At 35.6% G+C, this 27,319-nt stretch overlaps 1 protein-coding gene across 2 annotated transcripts in view; it reads left to right on the top strand.

The window, feature by feature from the left end:
• The first annotated feature begins 3,492 nt into the window (after positions 1 to 3,492).
• The window catches only part of CDKL2 (cyclin dependent kinase like 2), a 39,083-nt gene continuing 15,256 nt past the window's right edge, over positions 3,493 to 27,319 (top strand). For both annotated transcript variants that reach the window (XM_063108467.1, XM_063108466.1), the window contains exons 1-6: positions 3,493 to 3,660; positions 18,509 to 18,703; positions 22,843 to 23,021; positions 24,147 to 24,259; positions 25,518 to 25,657; positions 26,354 to 26,442. In XM_063108467.1, the coding sequence (XP_062964537.1) occupies positions 3,493 to 3,660; positions 18,509 to 18,703; positions 22,843 to 23,021; positions 24,147 to 24,259; positions 25,518 to 25,657; positions 26,354 to 26,442 (884 nt within the window). The remainder of the gene's footprint in view (positions 3,661 to 18,508; positions 18,704 to 22,842; positions 23,022 to 24,146; positions 24,260 to 25,517; positions 25,658 to 26,353; positions 26,443 to 27,319) is intronic.

Here is a 27,319-nt window from a genome sequence, read left to right as displayed (position 1 = left end):
AGCCCTGTTTCATGTGTTGACTTCAGCACGTGCATGACTTTGACCTAACAGTCTTGCCCGGTCATGGATCGAATTGGTCTATGTTGCAAACATTTTTACACTTAAGGCAAATTTTGATTAAACATCGCAATTCCACCTCATTTGGCTGCCAAGCGCCGATATTGTGCATCTCTGCCAGTTTCGTAACCATCACAACACGTTCCCTCATTTCATTCATGTTCTCTCTTCCCGCTCCTTGATCTCAGTGCCCAGGCTGCTCTCCCCAAGAGCCCTCCTAACGACAGGTCTGTCATCACCTACGTTCTTTCCTACTAATCATCACCTCCTACACTCACTCTCGTCTCCTACCTGGCCCAGACTGGCCCCACTGCTCAAAAAAGAAAGGAAGCATGGAATCGCTGCCCGGCGGAACCCTCCCACGTGAGGGCGCTCGGGCACGCTCCCCGCCCTAGCGGGGAAGCTGCGAGGAATGCTTCATCGCGCTCTTTGCACATAACCATCCTCTTTACCCTCCGCGTGGGCACCAGAATCGCCTCTTGCCCCCAGTTGCGAGCAGAGATCTTCCGGCAAACGCGGAAAGATGCCTCTTAACTGGAGAAGGTAGGCTTGTGGGGGTGCAGGCGTCTGCGCCTCGGTGAACAGAAACTGGGCCGACCCAGGTGAAGGGGCGGGGCGCTCAGCCAATCATAGCTCGTGACAACAGGGCCCGGCCAATCGGAACAAGGGAGGCCTGGCGCTCTCGGGGCGGGCCCAGGCGGTGAGGACCCGCCCCCTTGCAGCTTGGTGGCCCACGCCTTCGCCCAGGGCTCCTTGAAGCCGTGCTGGTTCACAGAATAGAGGGACTGGGAGCTTTCCGAGCTGAGGGGCGGAGCCCTCTCACCCCAGCTGTTTCTTTACAGGCTTTGGCCTTAGCAGGTGTTGGTTCCTGCCGTGGGCTCATTCTTACCTGGGTCGTCTCTCTCTCTCCTCGAGACTGTGGCTATGGTTGGGGATAGCGTGAGGTCGTTGCCTTGACGACGACAGCATGCGGCCCGCGGTCCTCCTACGTGTGAGTTTGCGGCGGGCCGAGGCCCATCTGCCTCCCTGCCTGCTTCCCTTGGGACCCGCGACTGTGTCCGCAGAAGAAATCACAACAGCACCGGAAATGCTAGTTTGCTAGTCAGCATAGTATGTTTTAGACCTGCGAGCGAGATGCGTGAAACAAATTTCACCTTAAATTTGTTTCCAAGTTGAAAACCTTTGGGTCTTTCCATGTGAGACGATTTGAAGAAACAGTAAGTATAATACTGTAGAAAAGCTTCTATATTTTGTTATCTAGAAAAGAACTCAGTCTGTCTTTAACAAAATAAAACATTAGCATTATCCAAGTATTTTATTTAAATTGTTGGTATTAGAACCATATGCTTACATGACACCTGTCCTGAGATACCACACTGCCAATTGGCCAGGCTTCTTTTCAGTTTGTATTACCCTGAGATCCGAGAGTAGAAGGCATGAAAAGTGATAGTTTGACTGTTTCAGGAAACAAGGGGCTTTGTAGGCCGTGATACTTTTAAGATATTTGTGGGCAGTACCACTTGAAAAAACAGGTGTGTTCAATGTAGTGTGTCCAGATGTGCATACTGTTAGCTTGTGATATGCTTCAGAACGCCTCAGACAAGCTTAAGGTAATTTTAATTTTGATCACTTTGCATTTTCAAATATTGAGGACTCCGGTTACAGAATGTTTAAAAATGATCCAGGTTATAGATTCCAGCTATTTTTGTCATTGGTGTGATAAAACCTAAAGCCTAGTCCTTAATAAAACATACTCTCTTAATGGAAGGGAAAAAAAATAAGGAAAGGAGTGATGGGATTACGCTGATAATTTTTTTCAAATACAATCATTTTATTATAAATAGTTAATAGAATTTAAATAGAAGTTAAAATGTCGAATGTATGAGAAGTTAAGTGTCTGGGACACTGCTCTGTACTATCAAAACTGGCAGTAAAATAATGAAATAATTTGAGTCGGTGTTGATTGGAATTATTTTCTGTTTTTTCCTCTTGAAGATCCATCTTCTGGTTCTCCATGTATATCCACAATGAAAATATGTATATAATAAAACCTCAAACTATTAAATGTCAAGTGCAGAAAATGTATACACTGGATTATCATAGTTTGCTAGAACAAAGAGAGAATTTGTTTTGTCTTTTCCATTAGTGTACCAATTCACAATCTAGGTAAATAAGTTTTAGATTGCTATAAGCACACCATATAATAGGTGAGATTTTTTTTTTCATTCCTCAGTCTTATGAATAAGTATTTTTATATTGTCAGGTTTAAAAAAATTTAACTATGAATCGTGCTTTGAATACACAGTTCTGATTTAGAGCAGTATTTTTTATTCTTGACTTCTGAAATTTAATTTTAAAATCAGATTTTAAAAACAAATTTAACTTTGAAGTTGCAGTTTAATAGCTTTTATATATCACGGAATTCAAACCTTCTGAATTAAAATCTGTCTGTATTTGGACTGAAATAATTTTTTTTCTGTATCAAAACATGTAGGGGAATGATTGCTGGACTTTCATCAATCATTGCTAAAACCAGAGGGCTGGCAAGTTAGCTCAGTTGATTAGAGCACAACAGCCTTGTAACAGCAGCGTCAAGGGTTTGGATTCCCATACTGGCCAATAAATAAAACAAGAAAGACTCTATTAGGATTGCCTTTATTCAGAAAATGTCATAAAATGGATGCATAAATATTCTAAAAACAATTCAAATGATTCATACTTATAGTGAGTCATTAAAAGGATTTTTGAAATACTGTGTTTGGTAGTACTAATATTTAATTTCTTTTAAAAAATCTGCTTATATGCTGTGATATCATTGCTCTTATTTTGTAAGTTCAATATAGTAATTTAATTAGTATTGTAAGAAAAGTAAAGAAAAATATTTTATCAAAGATTCTTAGTGTTAATTTGGTAAGTGATCATTTTGTGATCAAATATTTTTCCCAGTTGAGTAGAAAGTGCACAATGATTTCCAATTCTGATCTTTTAAACCTGGGGTAAAAAAAAAAAATTTGATTTTCATTAAAACCTAACTCGATTGCATCCTTTCCACCTTTCAGTGAAAAGGAATTGTACTGTTCTAAAGTGAGCTGTAATTGTTTTGTATGAAAGTTCAAGTACTGCCTTATCTTAAAATATATTGAATTTCATTAGTGTGGCTTTTAGTAATTTAAATTTAATGACTTTGATTTAGTTTGCCTTGTCCATTATAAAGTATGTGTGAATATTTTGAAAACATAGCTTAGGTGTGGAAACACTGAGAAATGATAACTTAGCACAAGACAGCTGTGAACACAATGACTACTCTAAACTGGAAAACAAGCAGAGGGAAGAATTAATTTGCTGGGTAGGTGGAGAAAATTAATATACTCAACATTGTTAACTCTTTGTTTTGGTTTCCACAGCAAGAAAAATTCCTACTGGTTTTAAGTTAAAATGGAAAAATATCAGAACCTAGGATTGGTTGGAGAAGGGAGTTATGGAATGGTAATGAAGTGTAGGAACAAAGATAGTGGAAGAATTGTGGCCATCAAGAAGTTTTTAGAAAGTGATGATGACAAAATGGTTAAAAAAATTGCTATGCGAGAAATTAAGTTACTAAAGGTGAGTAAAGGCATATACTGAATTGAAAAAAAAAAGTTTTTTCTTGATCAAGATTAAGTAATGGTCTTAGAAAAATATTACTGTTTTTATATTTATTTTATGTTCACAACAAGGTTTAAAGTATAAATTTTTTTCAGTAAGAAGAAATAAAATGATTATATACACAAATTCATTTATTTTATGAGTATAAACATGTTTTTAAAAGTATTTGTTCCTTCTCTCTGTATCTATCTGCCTATATATCTCCTATCTATCTGCCTGTCAGTCATCTGGCCATCTATCTTCTGTTTTGGGGGTCCCAAGGACCACCCTTCAGGTTTGATTATTCATTAGGAGAACTCAGTTTGCAGCATATAGCTGTACTCATGGCTATGATTTATTACGGTGAAAGGATATAAAGCCAAATCAGCAAGGGGAAAGGCACATAGCATGAATTCCAGAGGAAACCTGGCACAATCTTCCAAGAATCTGTGTTCAGTAGAGTCACACAAGATGCACTTATTTCCTCCAGCAATGAGTTGTGACAACACATATGCAATATTGTCTACCAATTAATTAGAGACTCAGTGCCCAGGGATTTCACTGGAGGCTGGTCACATAGGCACTGTCTGCCTGGCATGTATCAAAATTCCAAACTCTCAGAAGAAAAGCAGGTATTCAGCACAAGCAATGTCGTTTGTACAGTGAGCCACTTTATCAGTTCTGCAAATGAAGTGAACCTTCCTAAAATCCAAGTTCTCAGGTGCCAGCCAGGAGCTCACTTTGCAAGCAGACTTTTCTAAGGATAACAGTCTTAGGCCTGCATAAAATATTTTATTCTCTCTTTAGTTTATTTAGTCTTAAGATACTTTCTTCTTTCTCATTAGTCTCACTAGAAGTTTATCAATTTTATTTGACATTAGAAAGAACCAACATTTCACTTTGTTGATCTTCTCTTTGCGTATTTTTCTAGTTCATTAATTTTTGTTCTTTATTATTTTATCCCTTCTCCTTATTTTGCAGTTCTTTCTTCTAACTTGTTGAGATACTTACTTCTTTAATTTCTAAATTTTTTGTCCCTCAAATATACATTTAAGTCAAGAACAGCTAAAACTTGATATGTATCCCAGAAATTTTTATTATTACTTCAAAATATTTTCCCATTTCTCTCATATTTTCCTTAATCCCTGAGTTATTTAAAAGTATATTTTTAAAATTCCAAATGTGGAAATTTTCTAAGTTTTTCTCTCCTGGTTATTTATTTGTGACACAAGTGCCCTATGATCTGAGTATATACTATATAAGAATTTATTCCTTTGAAATTTCTTGATATTTGCTTTTTGGTTCAGTATATAGTCAACTAGAAAAAATTATTTGTGTGTGCTTGAAAAGTATTCCATGTATGTCCATTAGGTCATGTTTGTTAATGGTGTTGTTATTCAAATCTTCTTAATTCTTTTTTGTTTATATATATTTTTTTCACTTATTGGTTATACATATTTATGGAATACAGAGTTATATTTCAACACCTAAACTCTTACTGATTTTTTTATTTTGTATGTTAATTCTATCCAATACTGATTAGACATATGTTAAAATCTTCCTTTGTGATTATTAATTTGTCTACTTTACATTGCAGTTCAATTAAATTAACTTTATAAACAGAAAGACCATATTATTAGTTCATCAAATTTAGAAATAGTATATCTTCCTTTGATACTTTAGAAAAAGTATCAAATCTTTTATCATCATGAAATAATACTTTTTATTGTAATAACATTTAATTTTAAAGTCTCTCTTAAACCAGTAAGGCTACACTAGTTTAATTTTGGTTAGTGTTTCTGTAGTATATCTTTTTCCATAATTTTACTTTCAGTTTTTCTAGATCCTTGTTTAGATGTGTGGTTCTCTTGTAAATATCATATAGTAACATTTTGCTTTTTAATCCTATTTGATAATTTTTGCATTTTAATTAGAGCATTTAGTCCATTTACATGTAATATAATATCTGATGTATTTTGGATATAAATTTACTTCCCTATGTGCTATTTGTCTTAGCAGTTCTATATTTCTTTTTCTTTTCTTACTTCGGATTGATTACATTTATTATTCCTTTTTTTCCTTTCCAATAATTTGGAAATTATACATTATGTTTCTGTATTTTAGTGGTTATCCTAGAGATGTGTTAAAATCTAATGTTATCCAATTCTTCTTCTTCTTTTTTTTTTTGGTGGCTGAACAGTACAGAGATCAGAACCCTGAACCTTGGTGTTATCAGCACTGCATTAACTGTCCAGCCTTTTTTTTTAATCCAATAGTTTTATCCTTCCAGACAATAGAAAAACCTTTATCTCTGGTCATTTTCTTCTATCTTATGTGCTAATATTGCCATGCATTAACTCACATATATATATGTATATATATATTTTTTAAACACGACAAGACATAATTATTGTTCAACATTCATTTAGGTTTATATTTAGCACTTTCTTTGTTCTTCTTTCTTTTCTATAATCTCAGGCCATTTGTCTGGAATCTTTTCTCTTTTTCTTGAAGTATATTACTCAGGATTTCCTTTTGTGAGCATGTACTGCAGGCAAAATATTTCAATTTTAGTTTGTGTGAAAATGTCTTTATTTTGCTGTCATTCTTGAAAGATATTTTTGCTGTGTGTGGAATTTTAGGTTGTATTAATTTTCTGCTATTTTTTGTCAAGTGAATGTAACATTGTGTTGTCTGCTGGCCTCCACTGTGGCTCTTGAGAAGTCAGTTCAGTCCAACTGCTGTTCTTCCGTGAGTTTGTTCTTTTATGTCTGGATCTTTTTATTTTTTATCTTTTAACTTTTTATTGACATATACATACAGAAAAGTGTGCGTATCATAAGAATACATCTCTATGAATTTTTCAAAACTGAGCAAGCTCATTTAACAAGCATCTAGTCAAGAAACAGAGCATTAAAATCACCCCAGAAGCCTCCCTTATACCTCCTACAGTCACTACTGCTTTCCTCCTCCATCTGGGTAACAGCTATCCTGACTCCGAACAGCAAAAATTAGTTTTGTTGTCTGACTACTTATGTTTTGCCACTTAAGTTTGTTTTTCTGAAGTTTCACTGTGATGTTTCTAGGGTGGATATCTTAATTTATCCTGCTTAGAATTCATTGGATCTTCATGAATCTATGATATAATTTCTTTTATTAATTTTGGAAATTTCTCAGTTATTATTTCTTCAAATATTATTTCATCCCATTCCCTTTCTCCTCTATTTTTGGGACTCCAGTTAACATATATCAAATTTTCTCATTGAAGTTTCTGTGCCTCGTGTTTTTCTTTCCATCTATTTGTCTCTCTGTGCATTGTTCTGCATAGTTTATTCTGACACATCATTTAGCTCGTGAATTCTCTCCTCAATATGTCATTAATCTCCTTCATTCAGTTGTTAACTTTGGGTATTGTATTTTTAAATTTTTTTAATTATGAAATATAATGCACATATAGAAAGTGCACAGAACAATAACTATAGCTCAACGAATTATCAGAAAGCAAACATTCGTGGAACCACTATCCAGATCAAGAAATAAAACATTGCCAACAACTCTTTTCAGGCACCATCACAGTCACTAACCCCTCCCTGTCCTTTAAGGTTAACACTATCCTGACTTGATGTTAATCAGTGCCTTGATTTTTTTATTTTACATTTACCAACTAAACATACATTTCCAATCACTCTAGTTTAGTTTTACCCATTCTTTAAAAAAAAACAAACCCAAACATAAAAAGGGTACACATCTTAAGTGTACAGCTCAGTCAATAACCAAAAAATAAATATACTTGTGTACCCACCACCCAAATCAAGAAATAGAATATATCATCACCTCATAAGCCCTCTCAAGCCTTTTCCCAATTATTGCCCCCTCACTATAGTTATATGCTAATTATGTGTTGGAGATTTCTTCTCTACTCTGTGGGCTTTCTTTTCACTCTCTTAATGGTATCTTTTGCTAAACAGAAGTTGCTAATTTCAGCGTAGTCAAATTTTTAATCTTTTCTTTTATGGTTGTTGCCATTTATGTCCTGCTTAAGAAGTTTTCCCCTATCTAGAGATTAGGATAGTCTATATTATCATCTAGAAGCTTAATAGTTTTGCTTTTCATACTTAGATTTTGGTACACCTAGACTTGATCTTAATTATGGTGTATGGCACTGTCAAATCTTATGTATTTTGTCTTATGGATGTCCAATTGTCCCAGAAACATTTATTAAAAATACCTTCTTTTCTCCACTGTTCTGAACTCCCTTTTGCCCTATGTTCTTACATATAGGCATAGTTTTTCTATGCTTTATTGTTCCTTGGTATAGTGAATTCTTATAATTTTATGTTCTCTTGATATCCATTTTGAGCATGAGTTTAACTTTCTCATATCAGAAGTGTACGGCTCAGTCATGCTTGACACAGTTTTCAGTTCTATACTACACCCAAATGGCTCAAACCAGTTGTCACACATAAGAATTTAGAGGCATCTCTTCTGCCTAGCAGACTGGGCTTCCTGCTTTCCTGTAGCTTTCTTTAAGTGAACCATTCAGGCATTTTCCTGCAAACTTAAAGTGACCCACACCTTATTCTCTTTTTAAAAATTTTTTATTTTTTAAATTTTATTTTTGGCCACAGAACAAGTCTTAATACATTTAAAAAGACGAAGATCATAGAAAATATGTTCTCAAACCAAAATAACAGAAGGAAATTTAGAAAATTCACAAATGTTTAGAAATTAAACAACACTCTCCTAAATAAACAATGGGTAAAAAGAAAAATCACAGGGAAATTAGAGAGTACTTTGAGATAAAAATCAAAGCTCAACATATCAAAATTTATAGTATACAAGGCTCATGCAGTGCTTAGAGGAAAAGTTATACTTGTTGATAGAGTATGGATGTGTTGTCCGCCCAAACTCATGGGGAAATCAGATCCCCAGTGTGGCAGTGTTGGCAGCTGTTTGAGTTGTGGGGGCAGATCCCTCATGAATGGATTAATGCTCTCCCTGGGGGCTGGGGGTAGCAAGTGAATTCTCACTGTATTAGTTCCTATGAGAGCTGGTTGTTTAAAGGACCCTGGCACTTCCCCTCTGTCTCTTGCTTCCTCTTGCCATGTGATCTGCTTGTACCTATGGGCTGGCCTGCCATTTTCTGCCATGAGTAGAAGCATCCTGAGACCCATGCCTGATGCAGCTGTCCCAGAATCAAGAGCCAAATAAACCTCTTTTCTTTATAAATTATCCAGTCTCAGGTATTCTGTTATAGCAACTCAAAAACAGACTAATGCACTTGTAAACACTCATATTAAAAAGAAGAAAAATCGCAAATCAGTAATGTAATCTTCTACCTACCTTAAGAAAATAGAAAAAGAGCAAACTAAATCAAAAGTAAATATAAGTAGGAAATAACAGATTACAACAGAAATATATGAAATAGGGAATTAAAAAACAATAGAGAAAATCAATAAAACCAAAAGTTGATTCTTTAAAAAAGATAAACAGAATTTGCAAAACTTTGTCTAGATTGACCAATAAAAAAGAAAAAAAGAAGGAGAAGACCTAAATTACTAAAATCAGAAGTAAAGCAGAGGCATTATTTCATTGTCATTATGGTTTTTTGTGGTGGTAAGTTTTAGTTTCTTTATCTTTCTCACTTGCATTTTTGTTCTACCAGCCAGTGGGTTTTGTTCTTTCTTGTGTATTTGTGGTAGTGATTATCATTTTTTGGATTCCAGATGCAGGACTTCCTGGAGGATTTTATGTAGGGCTGGTTGTGCAGTGTTGAACTCCCATAGCTTTTGTTTGTCTGGAATATACGCTATTTCTCTCCCCTTTACTTTTTTTTTTTTTGACCCGTAAGGGGATCGCAACCCTTGGCATGGTGTGGTCCACACCACGCTCAGCCAGTGAGTGCACCGGCCATCCCTATATAGGATCCGAACCTGCGGCCTTGGAGCTACCAGCACCGCAGTCTTCCGAGTGAGCCACGGGGCTGGCCCTCTCTCACATTTCTTAAGGATAGCCTTGCTGGGTATAGTATTGTTGGCTGACAGTTTTTTTCTTTTAATATTTTGAATACAACATCCCTTTTTCTTCTGGCCTGTAGAGTTTCTGTTGAGAAGTCTGCTGTTAGTCTGCTGGGGGCTTCCTTGTAAGTGTCTTAATGCTTTTCTGTTCTTTCTTTTAAGATTCCCTCTTTGTCTTTGAGCTTTGCCAGTTTGACTATAATGTATCTTGGAGAGGATCTTTTTGTATTGAATCTGTTTAGGGGTCTTTGAGCCTCCTGGATATGAATGTCTATGTCTCTCCCTATACCTGGGAAGTTTTCCATTACCATTTTGTTGAATACGTTTTTTTTTTAATGTGTTTCTCTTTCTCCTCCCCTCTGGAAAACCCATGATTTGAATGTTGTGTGCTTAAAGTTGTCTGCTAGCTCTCTTAGATTTTCTTCATTTAAAAAAATTTTTTTTCCTTTTTTTTTGTCCACCTGGATTATTTTGAAAAGACTATCTTCAAGATCAGAAATTCTTTCTTCTCCTTGTTCTAGCCTGCTGCTTAAGCTATCAGTTGTGTTTTTTATTTCATTGATTGAGTCTTTCAGTTCCACGAGTTCTGCTGCATTCTTTTTAAAAGTATTAATCTAGTCAGGAGTTTCCTCCTTCATATCCTGGATATTTTTTTCTCATTTATTATGTTGCCTAACTGAGCCTTCCTGTATCTCAGTGAATTTCCTTAAGATTGTCACTCAGAATTCTTTTTTTAGTCATTTCAAGGTTTTCCTGTTCTATAGGGTCTGGTATTTGAGAATAACTGTATTCTTTTGGTGGTGTCATATTTTCTTGGGTTTTTGGTATTTCTAGAATCTCTTTGTTGATGATGTCTGGTCACCTGGTAGAGCAGCTGCTCCTTCTATTACTCTGGAGTGGGATTTGAGGAGAGAGATGTCCTCTTCTTTTTCTGGTCTCCACTGGTGACTCTCCTTGTGTCAATGCAGTCAAGCCTCTGTCAGGCCACCTGCACATTGTGGCTACTGCTGTGCTGTCAAGCTGCTTTTGCAGCCACTGTGGCTGTGGCAGTGGCTGTAGTGGGCCACCTATGCAGAAGTGGTGATTTCAGCATGGTTTCTTAACTACTTCCAGGCAGGGGTTGGGGGAGCTGCCCTTGGCTCTTGCCTAGGACCCCTGGTGTGTTCTCTTGCCTGCTTCTGGGCAGAGGGGGATGCCCTCTATTCTCTTAGATATACTGTTAGTTGCCATGTGCTCTCTCTCTCTCTTTCTGCCTGACTCTTCATTCCTGACTCATGTGACCCTGGTACAGAGGACTGCCTCCTGCCAGTGGATTACACCTTCCTTGCCTAGGGTCTGTAAAAAAAGATCTTTGCATTTGTTTCCTATGGTGGTGTATCAAATTTGCACCTTCCATCTGAAGAACCAGAGGCAGCCCAAGGCCAGGTTTTCCCTGGGATACTGGGGAGAATAATAGGTTGGGCTACCAGCTCCAGAGTGAAGGTCAGGCAGGCATAACCTGAAGGTGAAACAAGATGCATGAGGGCGTCTGCCAGTATAAACAAGCTTCTGATGTGAAAGACCTGCTGGTTGCAGGTCAGACAACTAGGCATTAGGCTGTTCATCAGATAAAAGAATTATCCTGTGAAAAGCACAGTGTAAGCACCCACATCCAGCTCCCCTTCATTTCCTGTTATGGTAGAGTTGCTAGGTTCTCTGGTACTAGAACCCCAGTTTAGCTGGGGACTCTCAATACTGTTGGTCTGTTTGTCTAAGTTTATGTCAATATTCCACAGCAGGTTTATTCTAGTTTGTAAGTTTTTCTGTTTCGCAGAATAAACCCTTCCATTATGTCTCTCTTCTACAAGATTGTCTTGACTATTTTTGTCGCTTTGTATTTCCATATAAATTTTAGAATCAACTTACCAATTTCCACCAGAAAACTCTATAGATCAATTTGGGGAGAAATGATATCTTTACAATTTTGTATCTAGTTCCTGAACATCATATAACCCCCCCCCTTTTTTTTTTGGTCTTCTTGTCTTAAAGTATACTTTTTTTTTTTTGTCTTTTTCGTGACCGGCACTCAGCCAGTGAGTGCACCGGCCATTTCTATATATGATCCGAACCCGCGGCGGGAGCGTTGCTGCGCTCCTAGCGCCGCACTGTCCCGAGTGCGCCATGGGCTTGGCCCTCTCTTAAAGTATACTTTGTCATTAATTTTTTTTCCTGTTATCTCTTCTGTCTCCTTAGATGTAAGGTGTATCTCTTATAAGTAGACACAGTTGGATCTTTTGTTTTATGCAGTCTGACAAGCTTTGTATTTTAATTCAAATGTTTAGTCTATTTATATTTAATATAAATACTCATATTCGAATTTATATTTATCATCCTTCTAGTTGCCTTTTATATTTCTATGTTTCTTTCTTTAATTCTTTTGTTATACAGTCTTTTACAAGTCTTTTGGAGATTATACTAGATATTACAATATACAAATTTGACTTGTTAATATCCAAATGGGTACCTTTACCGTACAAGAATCTTAGAAATTTTAATTCCAGTTACCCCTTTTCTTTTCTCCCTTCCCCCCACCAGATATATATGTTTTTATTTCTATCACATATTTTAATTCTATATTTAGTTAATTCCTTCCCAAATTATTCATAGTCAATATTTATTAGGATATACCTAATATTTACTCTTTCCATTACTCTTCAATCTTTCCTACATTTCTGAGCTTCCATCTTGGATCATTTTTCTTGTTCTTAGAGCACTTCCTTTATTTTTCTTAAAGCAAATCTACTGGTAAAGAATACCGTTCATTTTTGTTATTTTGAAAAAAGAAATATTCTACTTTGTGTTTAAAAGACTATTTCCACAGGCTATAGAATTCTAGGTTGGCAGTTAATTACATTCAGTATGTTCAAACCAGGGTTATACTGTTCTGCTGGCTCCCATTGCTTGCACTGAAAAGTTAGCTGTCAGTCTTACTGTGCTCTTTAATATCTTGTTTCTTCTGGATGCTTTTAATGTTTTTATCTTTGACTTTGATTTTCCACAGTTTTATAATAATGTGCCTAGGTGTGAGTTTCTTTGTATTTAGATATCTTTTCAATTTTATGGCTCTTGCATCTGTAAAATAATGTCATTTGTCATTTTTAGAAAATGCTCAGCTTTATGACTTCACATATTGCTACTGTTTCATTCTCTCTCTCTTTTTCATTTAATAATTCAATTTCATATATAGACCTTACTTTTAGGTCTCTTATACTCTTTTCTATGTTTTTCATCCTTTTGCTTCATTCTACATATTTTCTTTTGACCTGTTTCTCAATTCGGTAATTCTGTTTCAGCTATCTCTAATCTACTGTTAAATTCAGCCACTGATTTATGAATTAAAGGTATTATGTTTTTTAATTCTAGAATTTCCATTTGATTCTTGTAGTTTCCAGTTTGCTGCCCAAACTCTCTATTTTGCTTTTGTTACTATTTAAATTATAGGCTTTTCTAAAGTACATATCCAATAACTCTGTTATCTCAATCTCCTTATATGCTTTTTTTAGTATCTGTTTTTTCTTTTGGTTTTTGATGAAGTCTTGATATGCCTGTATTAATTTTCTTTTAATGGTAGACTCAATGTGAGTCTCTGGTGATGTTATTTCCCCTGTGAGAGGAGTTATGTTTGTTTCTGTAAGGCTCTTAAGGGAATTAGTACTCCAGGAAACTTGGTGAAACCAATATTCTGAATGCAGTGTGAGGGATTTATATAATTTGAAGTTAAATCATAGTTCCTGAGACAGCCTACTTACTCATAGTTTGAGGGCTTTTAGGACCAACCCAAAGTGAGAGAATTTCACTAGTGCTGGCCCCCTTCTTCCCATGGTGATGGCCCCCGGACACCAGTGATGGCTACCTTAGGCCCACAAGACTGTCAAAGGTGCCACTGATCCTCTTAATCTTCTCCCTTCTCTGAATTGGCATATGTTTTCTGGGCTACAAAAAAAGATGGCCCTAATTGCCTGGTTCACCTCCCTGGGTTTCTGTCTTCTTCCAGATACTAGCCCAAATATTTTTTACTATCTTATATCTCTGGTTCTGAAAATAGTCATTTTTATGTATTTTGTCCAGCTGTTTTACTTGTACTCAGTGGGAGAGTTATTATAAATTACCTATCTACTGTTACTGTAAACAGAAGTTATTGTTCTTTTCTATTCTATAATTTTTATCTGGGTCCAAATCTGCTATGTTGCTTTTTATGGTTTCAAGTTTCTATGGTTTTTTGAGGTTGGCTTTGTAAAAAAAAAAAATGTAGTAGTCTGTATCTGATATTTCCAGTATCTGAAGTTATTCTGTATTTGTTTTAATTGCCTATATTTTCTGATATTTCTTACTTATAGTATCTTATTTCTTTGTATGCCTGATCATCTTTGATTTTATGCTAGACGTTATGTTTGAAACATTGTTTTTTAGTAATAATTTGAGGCTAAAATGAAGATATTTTCCTCCAGAGACAATTTTTATTTTCTTCTTTCATATTCATGGGAACTGGGCCAGGAATAATTTATTGTCTCTCAACTCCAAAACACTCCTTTTTGACCTGCCTTGTGATTCTGGAGCTGGACTCTGTAAATATTTCTCTTTTGTCAAATGGTTGGATTTTAGATTTTTGTCAATTATAGAGGGAATGGAAGAACGCTGTAGTTTCTTAGCAAGAGGATGGAGTTTTCCAGGTTTTGGTATGCTTCTGTTTTTGGCATAGCTGCAGGCAGATCACCATATGGGAGGTCTGGTAGTTCACCTCAGCATTTTTCATGGACCACATCTGTCCTACCTGCATTCTCTGGTAAGGTTCTCTACCAACTGGCTGATCACTCTGTGAACCATCTCTGGCCTTCATCCTCTGATGAATTTCTTTACCATTGGCAATCTGTACATTCTGTGGCAGCCATACCCTTTCCAATGAAGATCGATTCCTTGGTGGTCACTGGAGGCTCTTCTAAATTTTTAGTTTCTTCTTATGCCTTTTCCCTTCACCCTGAAAGTAGTAGCTTGCTCTGTATTTGTTGTTTTAGAAAATATCCCATTAGAGTCATCTTTTACCCCTTTTGGTAATTAACTACCTTTATTAATTAACAATTATTTCACACTGAGAAATATTTAATGAAAGAACTGAGTAAATATTTATTGGGTACCCAATATGTACCAGAGATTGTTCTAAGTGTTTGGAATTATAGTAAAGAGCTTGTATTTGAGTGGCAGAAAAAAGGCAGTTAAAAAAATAAACTGTAAATATCAGATAGGGATATCCTGTCATTAACTATCAGGTGGCAATAATGTTATAGCTTATAGTACTAAGATGACAGTAAAAAAGGATGATGTGTTACAGAGTAACCAAGGAGGTGACATGAAGCTGAGACCTGAATGGCAAAAGGAGCCAGCTGTGTAAAGATCTGGGAGGAGAGTGTTGCAGGCATGAGACAGTTAGTGCAATTCCCTAATAAATGAAAAAATGACCTAAACAGATTACTGTATGTTCAGTTGAAACAAGAGACAGACCTTTATCATTTTTTGTCTGTGTAGAAAATATAGAACCCTTCCTAGTATATGTATGTATTTCCCTGTGGTGTTTAATATAATGGTGAGATCCAGCTGTTACAGAACCTGAGATCCTCCCTCTTCCCATCCTCTCATAGTCACTCTCTGTGACCTAGGATGAGCCAATAGGATGTTCTACCTGGGACTTTGAATCCTGAGGGCATAACTTAAAGAAGCAATTTTTAGAAATGCAGAGTTTAGAAATTACTTATGATGTTGGTGTTGAGTGTGTGAGACAGTGGTGATCCATGATGGCAGTAGGGAGGTGGTGGAAGCTTCCTAACTAGGTGTGACCCTGACTATGACCTTGACTGTGGTTCCTGCTACCTAGCTTTCCAGGCTTCAAATCTCTTTTTCTAGTCTCCCAATTAATTTTTACAAAATATACTTTTCTAAAGTTAAGTTTACCAGAGGGGTATGTGTGTTTGTGTGTGTGTGTGTGTGTGTGTGCGTGTGTGTATACTCTCTTAAAATAAAAACTTTGACTGATACACATTTTATCTATCTTCTTATTTTAATTTTTGGTAAGTAACATATGCATATGCTATAAAATTTAAATGAGTTTTTCTGCCACCTTTGTATATAGCAATTTAGTTCTGCTTCCCATAAGTATCTACTGCTTTATTGTACATCCATCAGAGGGATTCTATTCATGTACAAACAATAATTCATTGAACTTTCAAAAGGAGAGAACAGAACTGAAGCCATCAGAGTTGGGAAAGTAGAAGGGGGAGGGAGGTGAGTGAGAAATTGGTAAAGGGCCACAAAAAAATGATTACATTGTATAATGTTGAATATGCTAATTATCCTGATTTGAGCATCACATATTGCACACAGGTATTGATACTCAATGCTGTACCCCACAGGTATATATAATCAATTATGTTTTGGGGAAAAAAGTTTAAAAAAAACATGGGTGTGTATGGGTTGGTGTATGTGCATATATCAAATGGCAGCATACTCTGCTCACTGACCTACATCTTCTTTCTTTCACTTAATATATCTTCGTGATTATTGCATATCAGTAAACATAGAACTGCTTCATTCTTTTTAACTGCTGCATTTTATTTCATTATGTAGATATATGTTAATTTATTTAACCTGTAGTATATTTGCTGTGTGTTTTTTTTATACATTCCGGGACCTTTTATTTTAATAGGTAAGGTTAGCCTATTTATAATTATAGTATAACAGATAAGTTTGATCTTAGTTTTCATTTTATTTTCCCTCTACAGTCATGATAGCTTAGTGGTTAAGAATAGGAAATCTAAATTTCTTGCATACAAATCAGGATCTGGGTGAATTTATAGAGGAGATGTTCTAGACACAAAGGAAGAACTGAACAGAAATGAAATGTTTTCAAGAAGAGACAGAGGCCACAATTCCTAGGTTCTAATCCTGCCTCTACCAGTTTTTGCTATGTGACCTTGCACAAGTTCCGTCTAACCTTTGTGTGCTTTAGTTTCCTCATCTACAAAACAGGATAATAATTGTACCTTTTTCATAGGGTTTTTGTGCTTACAATATAGTGCCTAAAGTGTAGTAAGCACTATGTAAGTACAGTATTAGTTATTATTATTTACAATATGTTGTTTTATTACTCTATTAAAAATATTTTTTCTGTGTGATCTCTGAATTCCTTATTTTATATTGGATGTGTTTCCTTTGGTAATTTGGAAAGATTTGATTTTTGTGCTTTGGTTACCTTGATAACTATAGCATTATAAGATATACTTACTCCTTTGCAATGTAAAGATTATATTTCTATTTCCTCCTCTCTCCCATTCATCTACCGTCTGATTTGAGATTTTTTTTTTAGTGTTTGTCATTAAATCTGTGAATATAATTAGACTTTGTAATTTAAATTTTCAGGTCAAAAGATATTTTGACCCATTGACAAGGAAATCAGCACACACACTTTTACCTTGTTTACATCTTCACTTGCCTTTCCTACAGTTGTTAAATAATATCATTTGTGCATTGTTGAGTTTAAAATATTCACTTTCTTTTTTTTTTTTTTTTTTTGTCTTTTTCGTGACCGGCACTCAGCCAGTGAGTGCACCGGTCAGTCCTATATAGGATCTGAACCCGCGGCGGGAGCGTCGCCGCGCTCCCAGCGCCGCACTCTCCCGAGTGCGCCACGGGCTCGGCCCTAAAATATTCACTTTCTATTTTATAACCATGATGCCCACATTTGTATAAGATTTAGTTCTGCACTGAACAGATTAAGTGTTCATGTTCAAAAATTTTCTCTGTTGCCTACTACTCTAATGATAATTTGGTAGAGTGTAAAGTTCCTGGGCCACCTTTCTTTCCTTGAGGATTTTGAGGGCTATGTTCTAGAGATTTCTTTCCCTTTAAAGGTGGCAACATTTTTTTCTGTTGAGTGTTAGTCTTCCATTTGTGTTTCTTTGTCTTTTCTTCCTCTTTTCTTATAGTATCTCTGAATAGATCCTGGATTGGTTCCTTTTTGGTGGTTTCTTATCTTGTAATAAAGTGTCTTTCTTAGACCTGCTATTTGTAGGAGGTTCATTTGTGGGAGAAGCTAGGATTTTGTTCCAGGCTAGGTTCATAATGATGTTCCTTATGTTATAGTCCTGCGTGTGGGATTGAATTCTGTTAACTTTAATTTCTCTGAAACTTGTAGTTACAGGTTTGTTCCTAATGAATTGTTTCAACTTCTACTCCACCTCACTGACAGATTGTTTCCAACAAATGTGTTTCTGTGTGATTACTTATTCAGCCATCCCTCCCCTGCTGTTCCTTGGTGCCACTCAGTTCTAGGGATGCTTTCACTGATGCCCATGAACCCTGTTATGTCAAAGAAATATATATATATATATATTTTTTTTTTTTCCATAATATTTCATCAACTCTTGCCCTGCCAGTTTTGTAGCCACAGACGATCTTTTGGTGTTTTCCTATACTCCTGTTTGACCTTGATTATATTTAGCAGTCCCACCTCATTCGTTGTAGGTAGGGGTCATAGGTCCCTCTTAGTTTTATCAAAGACGGAGACACATTTCTTTTTCTCAGTGGCTTTATTGTGCTCTCTGAGAGGAGAAAGGAGCAGTATGGTCTTTCCACTAATTTAAAAACCAGGATATGCTTTTATAATTTATACTGTCTGTGCAGTTTATTTATATGTTTTTCTTATGCTGAGATCTATTTTAGATTGTGTCAAGTTGCTAATAATTTGATATAGTAAAAACTATTTTTCATTTTTTTTATAACAGCAACTGAGGCATGAAAATTTGGTGAATCTGTTGGAAGTGTGTAAGAAAAAAAAAAGATGGTACCTAGTCTTTGAATTTGTTGACCACACAATTCTTGATGACTTAGAGCTCTTTCCAAATGGACTAGACTGCCAAATAGTACAAAAGTATTTGTTTCAGATTATTAATGGAATTGGATTTTGTCACAGTCATAATGTAAGTATTAGATTCAAATAATTATTTTGCCAATCATTATTCAGATACCAGCCAATTAATTTAGTGAGACACCTGTTTAAAGTTTGAACCAGTAAATAATTGAAATTAACTATGTTACTTTTGATATTGCCAATTTTCATGTATCGTAATACATGCATTCTTTCCCCTCAACATTTTATTGTGAAAATTTTAGGCTATACTGAAAAGTTGAAAGTTGCACAATAAACACCTGTATACCCACCATCTAGATTCTGTATTAACATTTTGTTGTATTTGTTTTATCACATATTTATTCATTAATCTATTAATCTGTCTTATTTATTTATGCATTTGAAAGTAAGTTGCAGGCATCAGTACACTTCAACACTAAATATTTCATCTGTGCATATCATTAACTAGAGTTAAATATTTGTTTGCTGTTCTTTTTGTTTTTTTGAGGTAATGTTTACTGAGTGAAATGAACAAATTTTGAGATGAGTTTTGACAAATGCATACACCCAAGGATCTATATATTTGTTAATTTATGTTCTCTTGCCTAGTTATGTATGAAGTATAAAAGTATGAAAATCTCTACCCTTGACCCTATAGACTATTACAATAATTTTTTTTTTTTAGACTATTACAATAATTGATATCCTTTGAGTATCACATAAAAGCACCTCCGAGAAAAAGTGACACCTATAGAGTATAAAATGAATAACTCAATACATAGATTCTCCCAGTTTTACAAAATATTTTAAATGACTTTTTTGTGTGATAATAAAAGTAATAAATGCTAATGGAAGGAAATTTGAAAAGTAAAGATAATCATAAAAAGAAGAAAAAATCATCCATATACCTACCACCTAAACATTTGGTGTATTTCTTTTCAGTTTTCCGCTTATTATTATTACTATTCACTGTATTTTTTTCCCACTGTCTTTTGTTGTGTAGTTTTATTATATAGTGAGATATATTGTGTAGTTCAGATATATAATAGAAAAATTGCTCAGTAGAGGCAGATATCTAGTTTCTGTCTGGGAAAACACTATTAGGCCTTTGTTAGAAGGCCTACCAAGTTGGCCTCCTGGCAACTTTGGAATGATCTAGGCTCAGAAAATTGATTATGGGAAACCTAATTTTGAGACTGTATTTGTCTCTTAGGGCAGACTTGCATTAACCAAGTTCAGGAGACTGAATGCCAATTTAGCAAGTTAGAAAGAGAGAAAATTGTTACAGGGATAGATGAACTCTACGTGAAATCTAATAATAATATGGGTGTGCGGGGAAACAGCCCAGTATAAGGTGTTAGTGAATCAAATACTTAATGGCATCAGTTTAAAAGATAGTGATTCATCCTTCTCGTAAAAAGGATGTCATCCCAGTGGGCCTGTAATACTTGAAGTTAGGTGGCTGAACTCTTTATGTTCGTCTCTACACTAACGGTAGGCTTGCCAGTGGAACCAGTATACAGAAAAATCATTGACTCTCTATCTTTTGAAGAGTATTTGAATGTGTCCTGCCTACATTTGCTTCTGTGTCCCTTTATGTTTTATACTTTCATGACTAATCAACCCATGTTTAATAACACATTGTACCTTTAGAAATACTAATATTTTCAGGCAATTTAGAGTCAAGTGTTGCTGGCATATATTCAATTCTGTCTTTAAGGCAGGGGTTTTTTAACATCCAGTGGTCCATGCATAAACTTTAGAGCATTCATGTATCTCTTTAAATTATGTAAAATGTGAATTTTTATGGGCGAGAGAACTGATCTCACTCTAATTTATGACTACTCACCTTAAAGTTGCCTGACAGTCACACTACTTTTTCCTAGTCTATTTATTCTCAAACTCTTCAGATTATGATCTCATACCCTTTCTTCTCAGACGTCTAGTACCTCTTATCCAATCCTCACTCCCAGCTCCCTGTTAAATGGAGACAATAATAACAGCTATCTCATAGGGTTATTGTGAGGATAAAATAACTTAAAACACTTAGAATAGTGCCTGACACATGAATAATTTAGTGTTAGTTATCTTTGCTATTATTATTAAAAGTATATCCTAAGGTCTTTTTTTTTTTTTTTTTGGCGAGTGGCTGGTACTCAGCATCCGAACCCGTGGCCTTGGTGTTACAAGGCTGCACTCTAACCAAACCCTAGGGTCTTGTTTTTGGGCAGTTAACATTTCTGTTCTTAAAGCAGACAGATAATTATGGTGGGGGAAGGAATAAACACACACGTATATATGTACACATATGTACGTATAAGGATGCAGTGTCTCACTTTAAAGAAATGGGAATGTTTATTCTTAAATACATTATTCACTTATGTATGTATCTATATATGTGAGCATTTGAATTTAAAACATTAAAAAATAGTATTTTAATCCATTCCAGAGCCAGGCTGAGTAAACATATTTAAAAACAAATTTAAGGTTGCTGTCAATTAAAGTTTGATACAAATAGTATAGAGCCTATGAGTTATTTGTAGGCCCCTAAACCACCTTTTTGCTGAAATTACTAGGTAATAAATTATAATTAATAATTATTACTAGGTAATAAATAATTATTTAGGTCATACCCAGTATTAAAGACCCATGTCAGAACCTTTTTGTAAAACTTTCTCTGGCCACCTCAGTCTGCGATTACAGGTTTTAGTAAAAATTCTACTTGTATCATCTTGGTTATGCTTAGGTTCTATTGTTGTTATCATAAGTCATAGAGTATTAGAGTTGGAAGGGAACATTATGATCATGTACTTTAGCCCCCTCATTTGGGGAATAAGAAGATAGACCCAGAAAGATTGAGTATCTGTGGCTATTCTGAAAACCTGAGAGTGGAGCCCAGGTTTCCCAACCCCCAGTTCAGCTTTTTCAGCTCCCAGTTATGGCATAGATGAACTGGGACTGGACATGTGTCCTCACCCCTGATATCTAGGGTAATAAAATTTGGTAGCCTATGCAAAATGCTCAGCAATGGAAAATTGCCATTTAGAATGCTGGTCTTCTGAAAGGGTTTGAAACAAATCTTTAAAAATTTTTTCAAAATACAGTTTACTTATATTAGAGAATTATGCCTAATCATTTGTTTTGCCTAGAATTTTTAATATTGTTTCTCTCCCAGCATCCAGTTTTCTCCTTCTAGAGTCTCTCCTTTAGAAATTTTAACCACTGACCTTGTTTTGCCCTCTTTACATTTCTAATTGCCCGATTAATGCCTCTACTTGGGAGCTCAGCATTCCTCCCAAAACCCCATATGGCTAAAACTAAGCTAATCATAAATCAAAACTTACTTTCTAGACTTTTCTATTTTTGATAATGAACCACCATACTTTAGATTCTCAGGTTTAAATAAAATACCTGAAATTACCCCTAAGTTCTGTTGATTCTTGATTTAAAGTATTTGTAAACTATGTCTCTTCCTTTCTATTCCTCTGAGCAGCAGCCTAGTTTAGGTCCTTATCATCTGATACTTACTTGTCCTGTGTTCTTCTCCCTGCCACTAGTCCTCTCTGATGTAGCTTGTTTATGGCCAACATCTTCTTTAAACACCATTTTCATCATGTCACTTCCGTGGGTTTCCAGGGCCTGACACAAGTTCACAATTCCCAGAGTGGCAGTTGAAGCATCTTTCCTCCCCCTCCCACAGCCTTTTTTCTCGGAAAAAACATCCCTACCACAGTCTGTTGGTCTATTCCCATTTCAACCCTTGCTCTCCTTGTTACATTCACTTGGTTTACCCTTCTGTTTCTATATTTATCCAGGTTGTACCTAGCATTAAAAACCTATCTTAGAGCCCCCCCCTTTCATAAAAATTTTTCTTGACCACCCAGTTTTCAATGATAGCTTTACTCAGTCCTGAGAGCAATCATTAGCCAAACAGTTGATTTGGTAATTAATGATATATATTTTATTCAAATTTTTGATCGTTTAAATAAAATTTCAAGCATAAATGTTCTTTTTTGCCCAACTAGGTCCCAGGTTCTTTTAAGCTGGGAAGAATTTTGTATGCTTTTCTCTATACTCTTTTTCTTTTTTTAGGGGGGGGAAAAACCCCAAACAAACAGTGCCCTGCACATGGCAGGTGCTCAAAAAAGAAAATAAAAAATCAATAATCAATTTTGTTTAACATCTGTCATATTCTGATTTTTGTCTTAGATCATACACAGAGATATAAAGCCAGAGAATATATTAGTCTCCGAGTCTGGTGTTGTCAAGTTATGTGATTTTGGATTTGCACGGACATTGGCAGCTCCTGGGGAGGTTTATACTGATTATGTGGCAACCCGATGGTACAGAGCTCCAGAACTATTGGTTGGTGATGTCAAGTATGGCAAGTAAGATATCAGTAATGGGAGGGGGAAGACTTTACCTCTATATTCTGGATAAGATGGAATATATTTACAACATAAGAAGTGATCCCTCTAATACTGAAAGGAAGGCTTGAGTTTAAGGAACTTTATAAAGTGATTATTAATCATTTTGGTGTTTCCCCTTTAAATATTCATCTGAAACAAGTTGGGGAGATAAAGTTATTTTAACGGTGGAGAAATTAAATTGAATAAGTGGTCTGTTTTTTACAGTGGGTTGGAAATAGTATATTTATCACTTGTAAAGAGAGGTTAACATTGACTAGATTAGTCTGACACTGTTGGAATGAGGCAAGATGGAGCAGGCAAGGGTAAGGCAAAAATATATTTGAATGAAATATTTTTAAAACATAAATTGTCTTCATAAGTCAGTTCTCCAAAGATGAAAGGATTGTAATTTTTACTGCTTGTGAAAAAAGTCTTTCTAAGATATTTTCTACAATTTCTCCATTTCAGAGTACACTAAGCATCATTTACCATTTTCTTGACTACTCAGTTTTCATTTTACTACCATGCTATAACTTTTGTACCATTTTATAATTCAGAAATGACCTTAAGCAATTTCCAGGTAGTTGTCCCTATGCTCAGTGATGCTAGCATATTCTTCTGAGTTCTTGTGACTAATTTTGTTAAGATAGCTTTTTAATTCCCCCCGCCGTTAGCTTTCAGTTCTCCTTGTTGCTGCTGTATTTGCCCTCAGCAACCACCTCCTTTTTTTGGCATACTTTTTTCAGTGTATCATGACATAGACTGATCAAGTTTGTTAGAATTATGTGTAAACAAAGAGTGAGTGGGCTCTGAATGGAAGCCTGAGAGTCTTATTTGAGCATAAATTATACATAATAATTGTTTTGGCTTTTCAGAAGCCTTTTCCCTCTTATGTCACGTGACTGAAGTTTTTGGAAGTCTCACTTATGTGAAATTGGGATTTAGAACTTTTAACTTATAGGGAAATGTCTTTTTCTGTGTAATTTAAGGCTTACTACTACTATTCTCAATACCAAGAACATCAAATAGTAATATGCAGAACAAATGCAATCACCATCAACATGTTAGGATGCCAGATTATACACCACATTGCTTTTCTTTCAGAGCTGTTGATATTTGGGCCATTGGTTGTCTGATAACTGAAATGCTGATGGGGGAACCCCTATTTCCTGGAGATTCTGATATTGATCAGCTATATCATATTATGACGTGTTTAGGTAAGATTATACATTTGCAAGTGTGTGTGGTTGTGTTGATTTTTGAAGCTATTGATATACTAGAGATGATCCTCTATGTGTTTTAAGTGAAGGTAGGGAGCAAATAGGAAAACCTCATTTATCTATCTATCTATCTATATTTTTTCCTTCTCTTTTTTTTTCCTCAGTTTGGCTTTGGTCTATTGAACATATGTTCTTAATCATGCTCACCTCCCTCTACCCCGCAATAGAGAAGAAAAGAGCAGAGGTTGTGCATTTCTCTGTACTTTTACATTCAGTTAATCACATGTAGACAGGATGTAAATGATCATTTATTATCTCTGGGTCAGTAAGCATTTGGTGTAATGTGACTATTAGCCTCATCTTCACCTTCAAGATGAGAGACACAGAAACTTCAAAGGTAGTTTAGTCTTGCCTCAGATTTGACTTTTGTAGTTAGTGCTTTGGACAGAATTTCAAAGCAAGTCATATCAAAGTCTTATATTAGATGAAATATCATTTTCATGTTTGGAGATAGAGCTTGGAAGATGAAAATAATGGGAAATAATGGGAAAACACTTGGGGTTAATTTGACTGTTTGATTTTAGGTTTCCAGGTTAGAAACGTAATAAGCAGTACAATGATTTCATTTCATTTCTTTTTTTTTTTTTTTTTTTTGTGGCTGGCTGGTAAGGGGAACCAAGTACAATGGTTTCTTACAGTAGAATTTTCATATATATTTTACACTAAATTAGGTATTAAAGTTGAGAAAAAAAGATAACATGCTCAAATCTGACCTTAGATACAGGTACAAAATCAGTTGACCAAAAATTAAACACTTAAAGGGTGGAACTGATTTAACTAGATTTGATCCTGTCCACATGACTATTAATATTTTCATTGTTTTGGTCAGCATTTTATGCTTTGACGTTAGAAATGAAGTGCTGGTACTTATATCCGAAAAGTTATAAAATGTTCTTTACTTGTCCTTTTCATATGCTACCTCACTTCAGTTCTATTGTAGTGGCCTGCGAACTTTTCTAAATGAGTATGTTGAGATAGCAATGGTAATTTCCTTGAGTTGACTTACATCAAAGCCACTGTAAAGACTGCCATGTGCCATCACAGTAATAGCACCGTCTTTGGTTGATTTGCATGCTGATAGAGTCATAAACTCCCTAGCTGTGTCCCATTATTTCCTCTACTTCATACCACTTGTCTCTTCGCTATTTCTGTAATGTTGTATAATAACAAAGATGTGTGTTATTTTCACTTCCAGGTAATCTGATTCCAAGACATCAGGAGCTGTTTTATAAAAATCCTATGTTTGCTGGAATAAGGTTGCCTGAAATCAAGGAAATGGAACCTCTTGAAAGACGCTATCCTAAGCTCTCTGAGGTGGTGATAGATTTAGCAAAGGTAAGCATACTTTTTCTTTTCACTTTTTTTTTTTTTTTTTTTGTGACCGGTTGCACCGCGCTCAGCCAGTGAGTGCACTGGCCATCCCTATATAGGATCCAAACCCTTGGCGGGAGCGCTGCTGCGCTCCCAGCGCCGCACTCTCCCGAGTGCGCCACGGGTCGGCCCTTTCTTTTCACTTTCTGACAGGGAATTTATACATTATGGAGACTTGGTTTTCTCTTTTTTCTTGTCTAGTTAATCTTTTAGGTCAACAATTTCCTCTGATGATTTTAATTTTTGTGCATTGAGTTTAAATAATTTAGTTGAGGGGAACTTCAGAAATAAAGGCCTGGAAATTTTACGTGTTTTAAAACTCATTAAGATAACAACTAGAATGCATTAAGTATGGAAAACATACTTATCTAAAAACATAAAAACACTGTATGTTTTTAATGTTTAACATTTAAAATGCAAGCCACGTGTAAATGGAAAAGAGATGAAAAATAGGATGAGAAAATAAATAGAAGGGTAGAGAAGTAGGAAGATATTAAAATGTAGGGTATGGGATTATGACCTATAGTGTATTGTTGAAGGGGCTTTTGCTTAGCCACTGGATTCGCTGGAACTAATTTACAAATGATCATTTTAAATGATCAAATTTAAATGTAGGCAATTTTTCTTTGATATAAACTGTACGTATTCTTGATTTTTCAGAAATGCTTAAATATTGATCCAGATAAGAGACCCTTCTGTGCCGAGCTCCTACACCATGATTTCTTTCAAATGGATGAATTTGCTGAGAGGTATAGTACTGACCTGTGTTTTCCAGGCCACACCGACCAAGGGTTAAAGTAAGCCTTCTACAACAGTCACAAACAGTGTTTCTCTTATTTCTGTTCTCATCTACTTTTACAGGATCTCAGATATAAGATATCTACCACCCTACTCCTATTCACCCTTAGCAATAATGCAGTTCCTAGGAGTGGTCTCCTACATTCACTACACTAGTACTTTTGGTTCTTATGAGTCACTTCATGCTTTTCTTTCTGTCTCCCTGTGGTGACATCTACCACTGAGGTCACTGATTTCTTTGTTGCTACTAGCTGTGCAATGCCATTGTCTTGGGTGCTGGTGCAGTTCCAAAGGTGCCATCTCCTGTTGCTGCCGACCTCACACCACATTAAGTCCTGTGATACTGCTGACACTGCTGATGTGCTGGAGACCTCGATGTGCCAAACCTGTGGTTACTAGAGCTGCTGGCATGGTCTCTTGTGCTGCTCCAGTTGCTGGCATCAGTGCAAATGACAAAACAAATAGTGAGATGAGTGGCAGTGGCATTCCTTTATATTTTGTAAATCTCTTTAATATCTAGCTTAATAAAAGATAGCTGGATACTCATATTTGCTTTTGCATTCAAATAGTTGGGATATGTTGTTTTGGTTGAAGTGTACGAAAAAACTCTGGTATCACACAAATATGTAGTTAGAAAATGGAAGATAATTTTCATAGTCCTTTTAGATAATTGTGGGTATTCTTAGATTTTATATAAAAATTCTGATACTATACCAAAACTTGACAGTAGTAGTTTCTCAAAGGTTGGTTACATTGTGGAATTTGAAGCCATATCAATGAGCTTTTCTTTCTCTGTTAACATTAAAATTTTGTTTGTCTGTCTTGCCT

The sequence above is a fragment of the Cynocephalus volans genome, chromosome 9 (assembly GCF_027409185.1).
Source record: "Cynocephalus volans isolate mCynVol1 chromosome 9, mCynVol1.pri, whole genome shotgun sequence".
NCBI lineage: Eukaryota > Metazoa > Chordata > Mammalia > Dermoptera > Cynocephalidae > Cynocephalus > Cynocephalus volans.
Note: the sequence above shows the minus strand (reverse complement) of the source record. Positions and strands in the feature narration are given on the sequence as shown.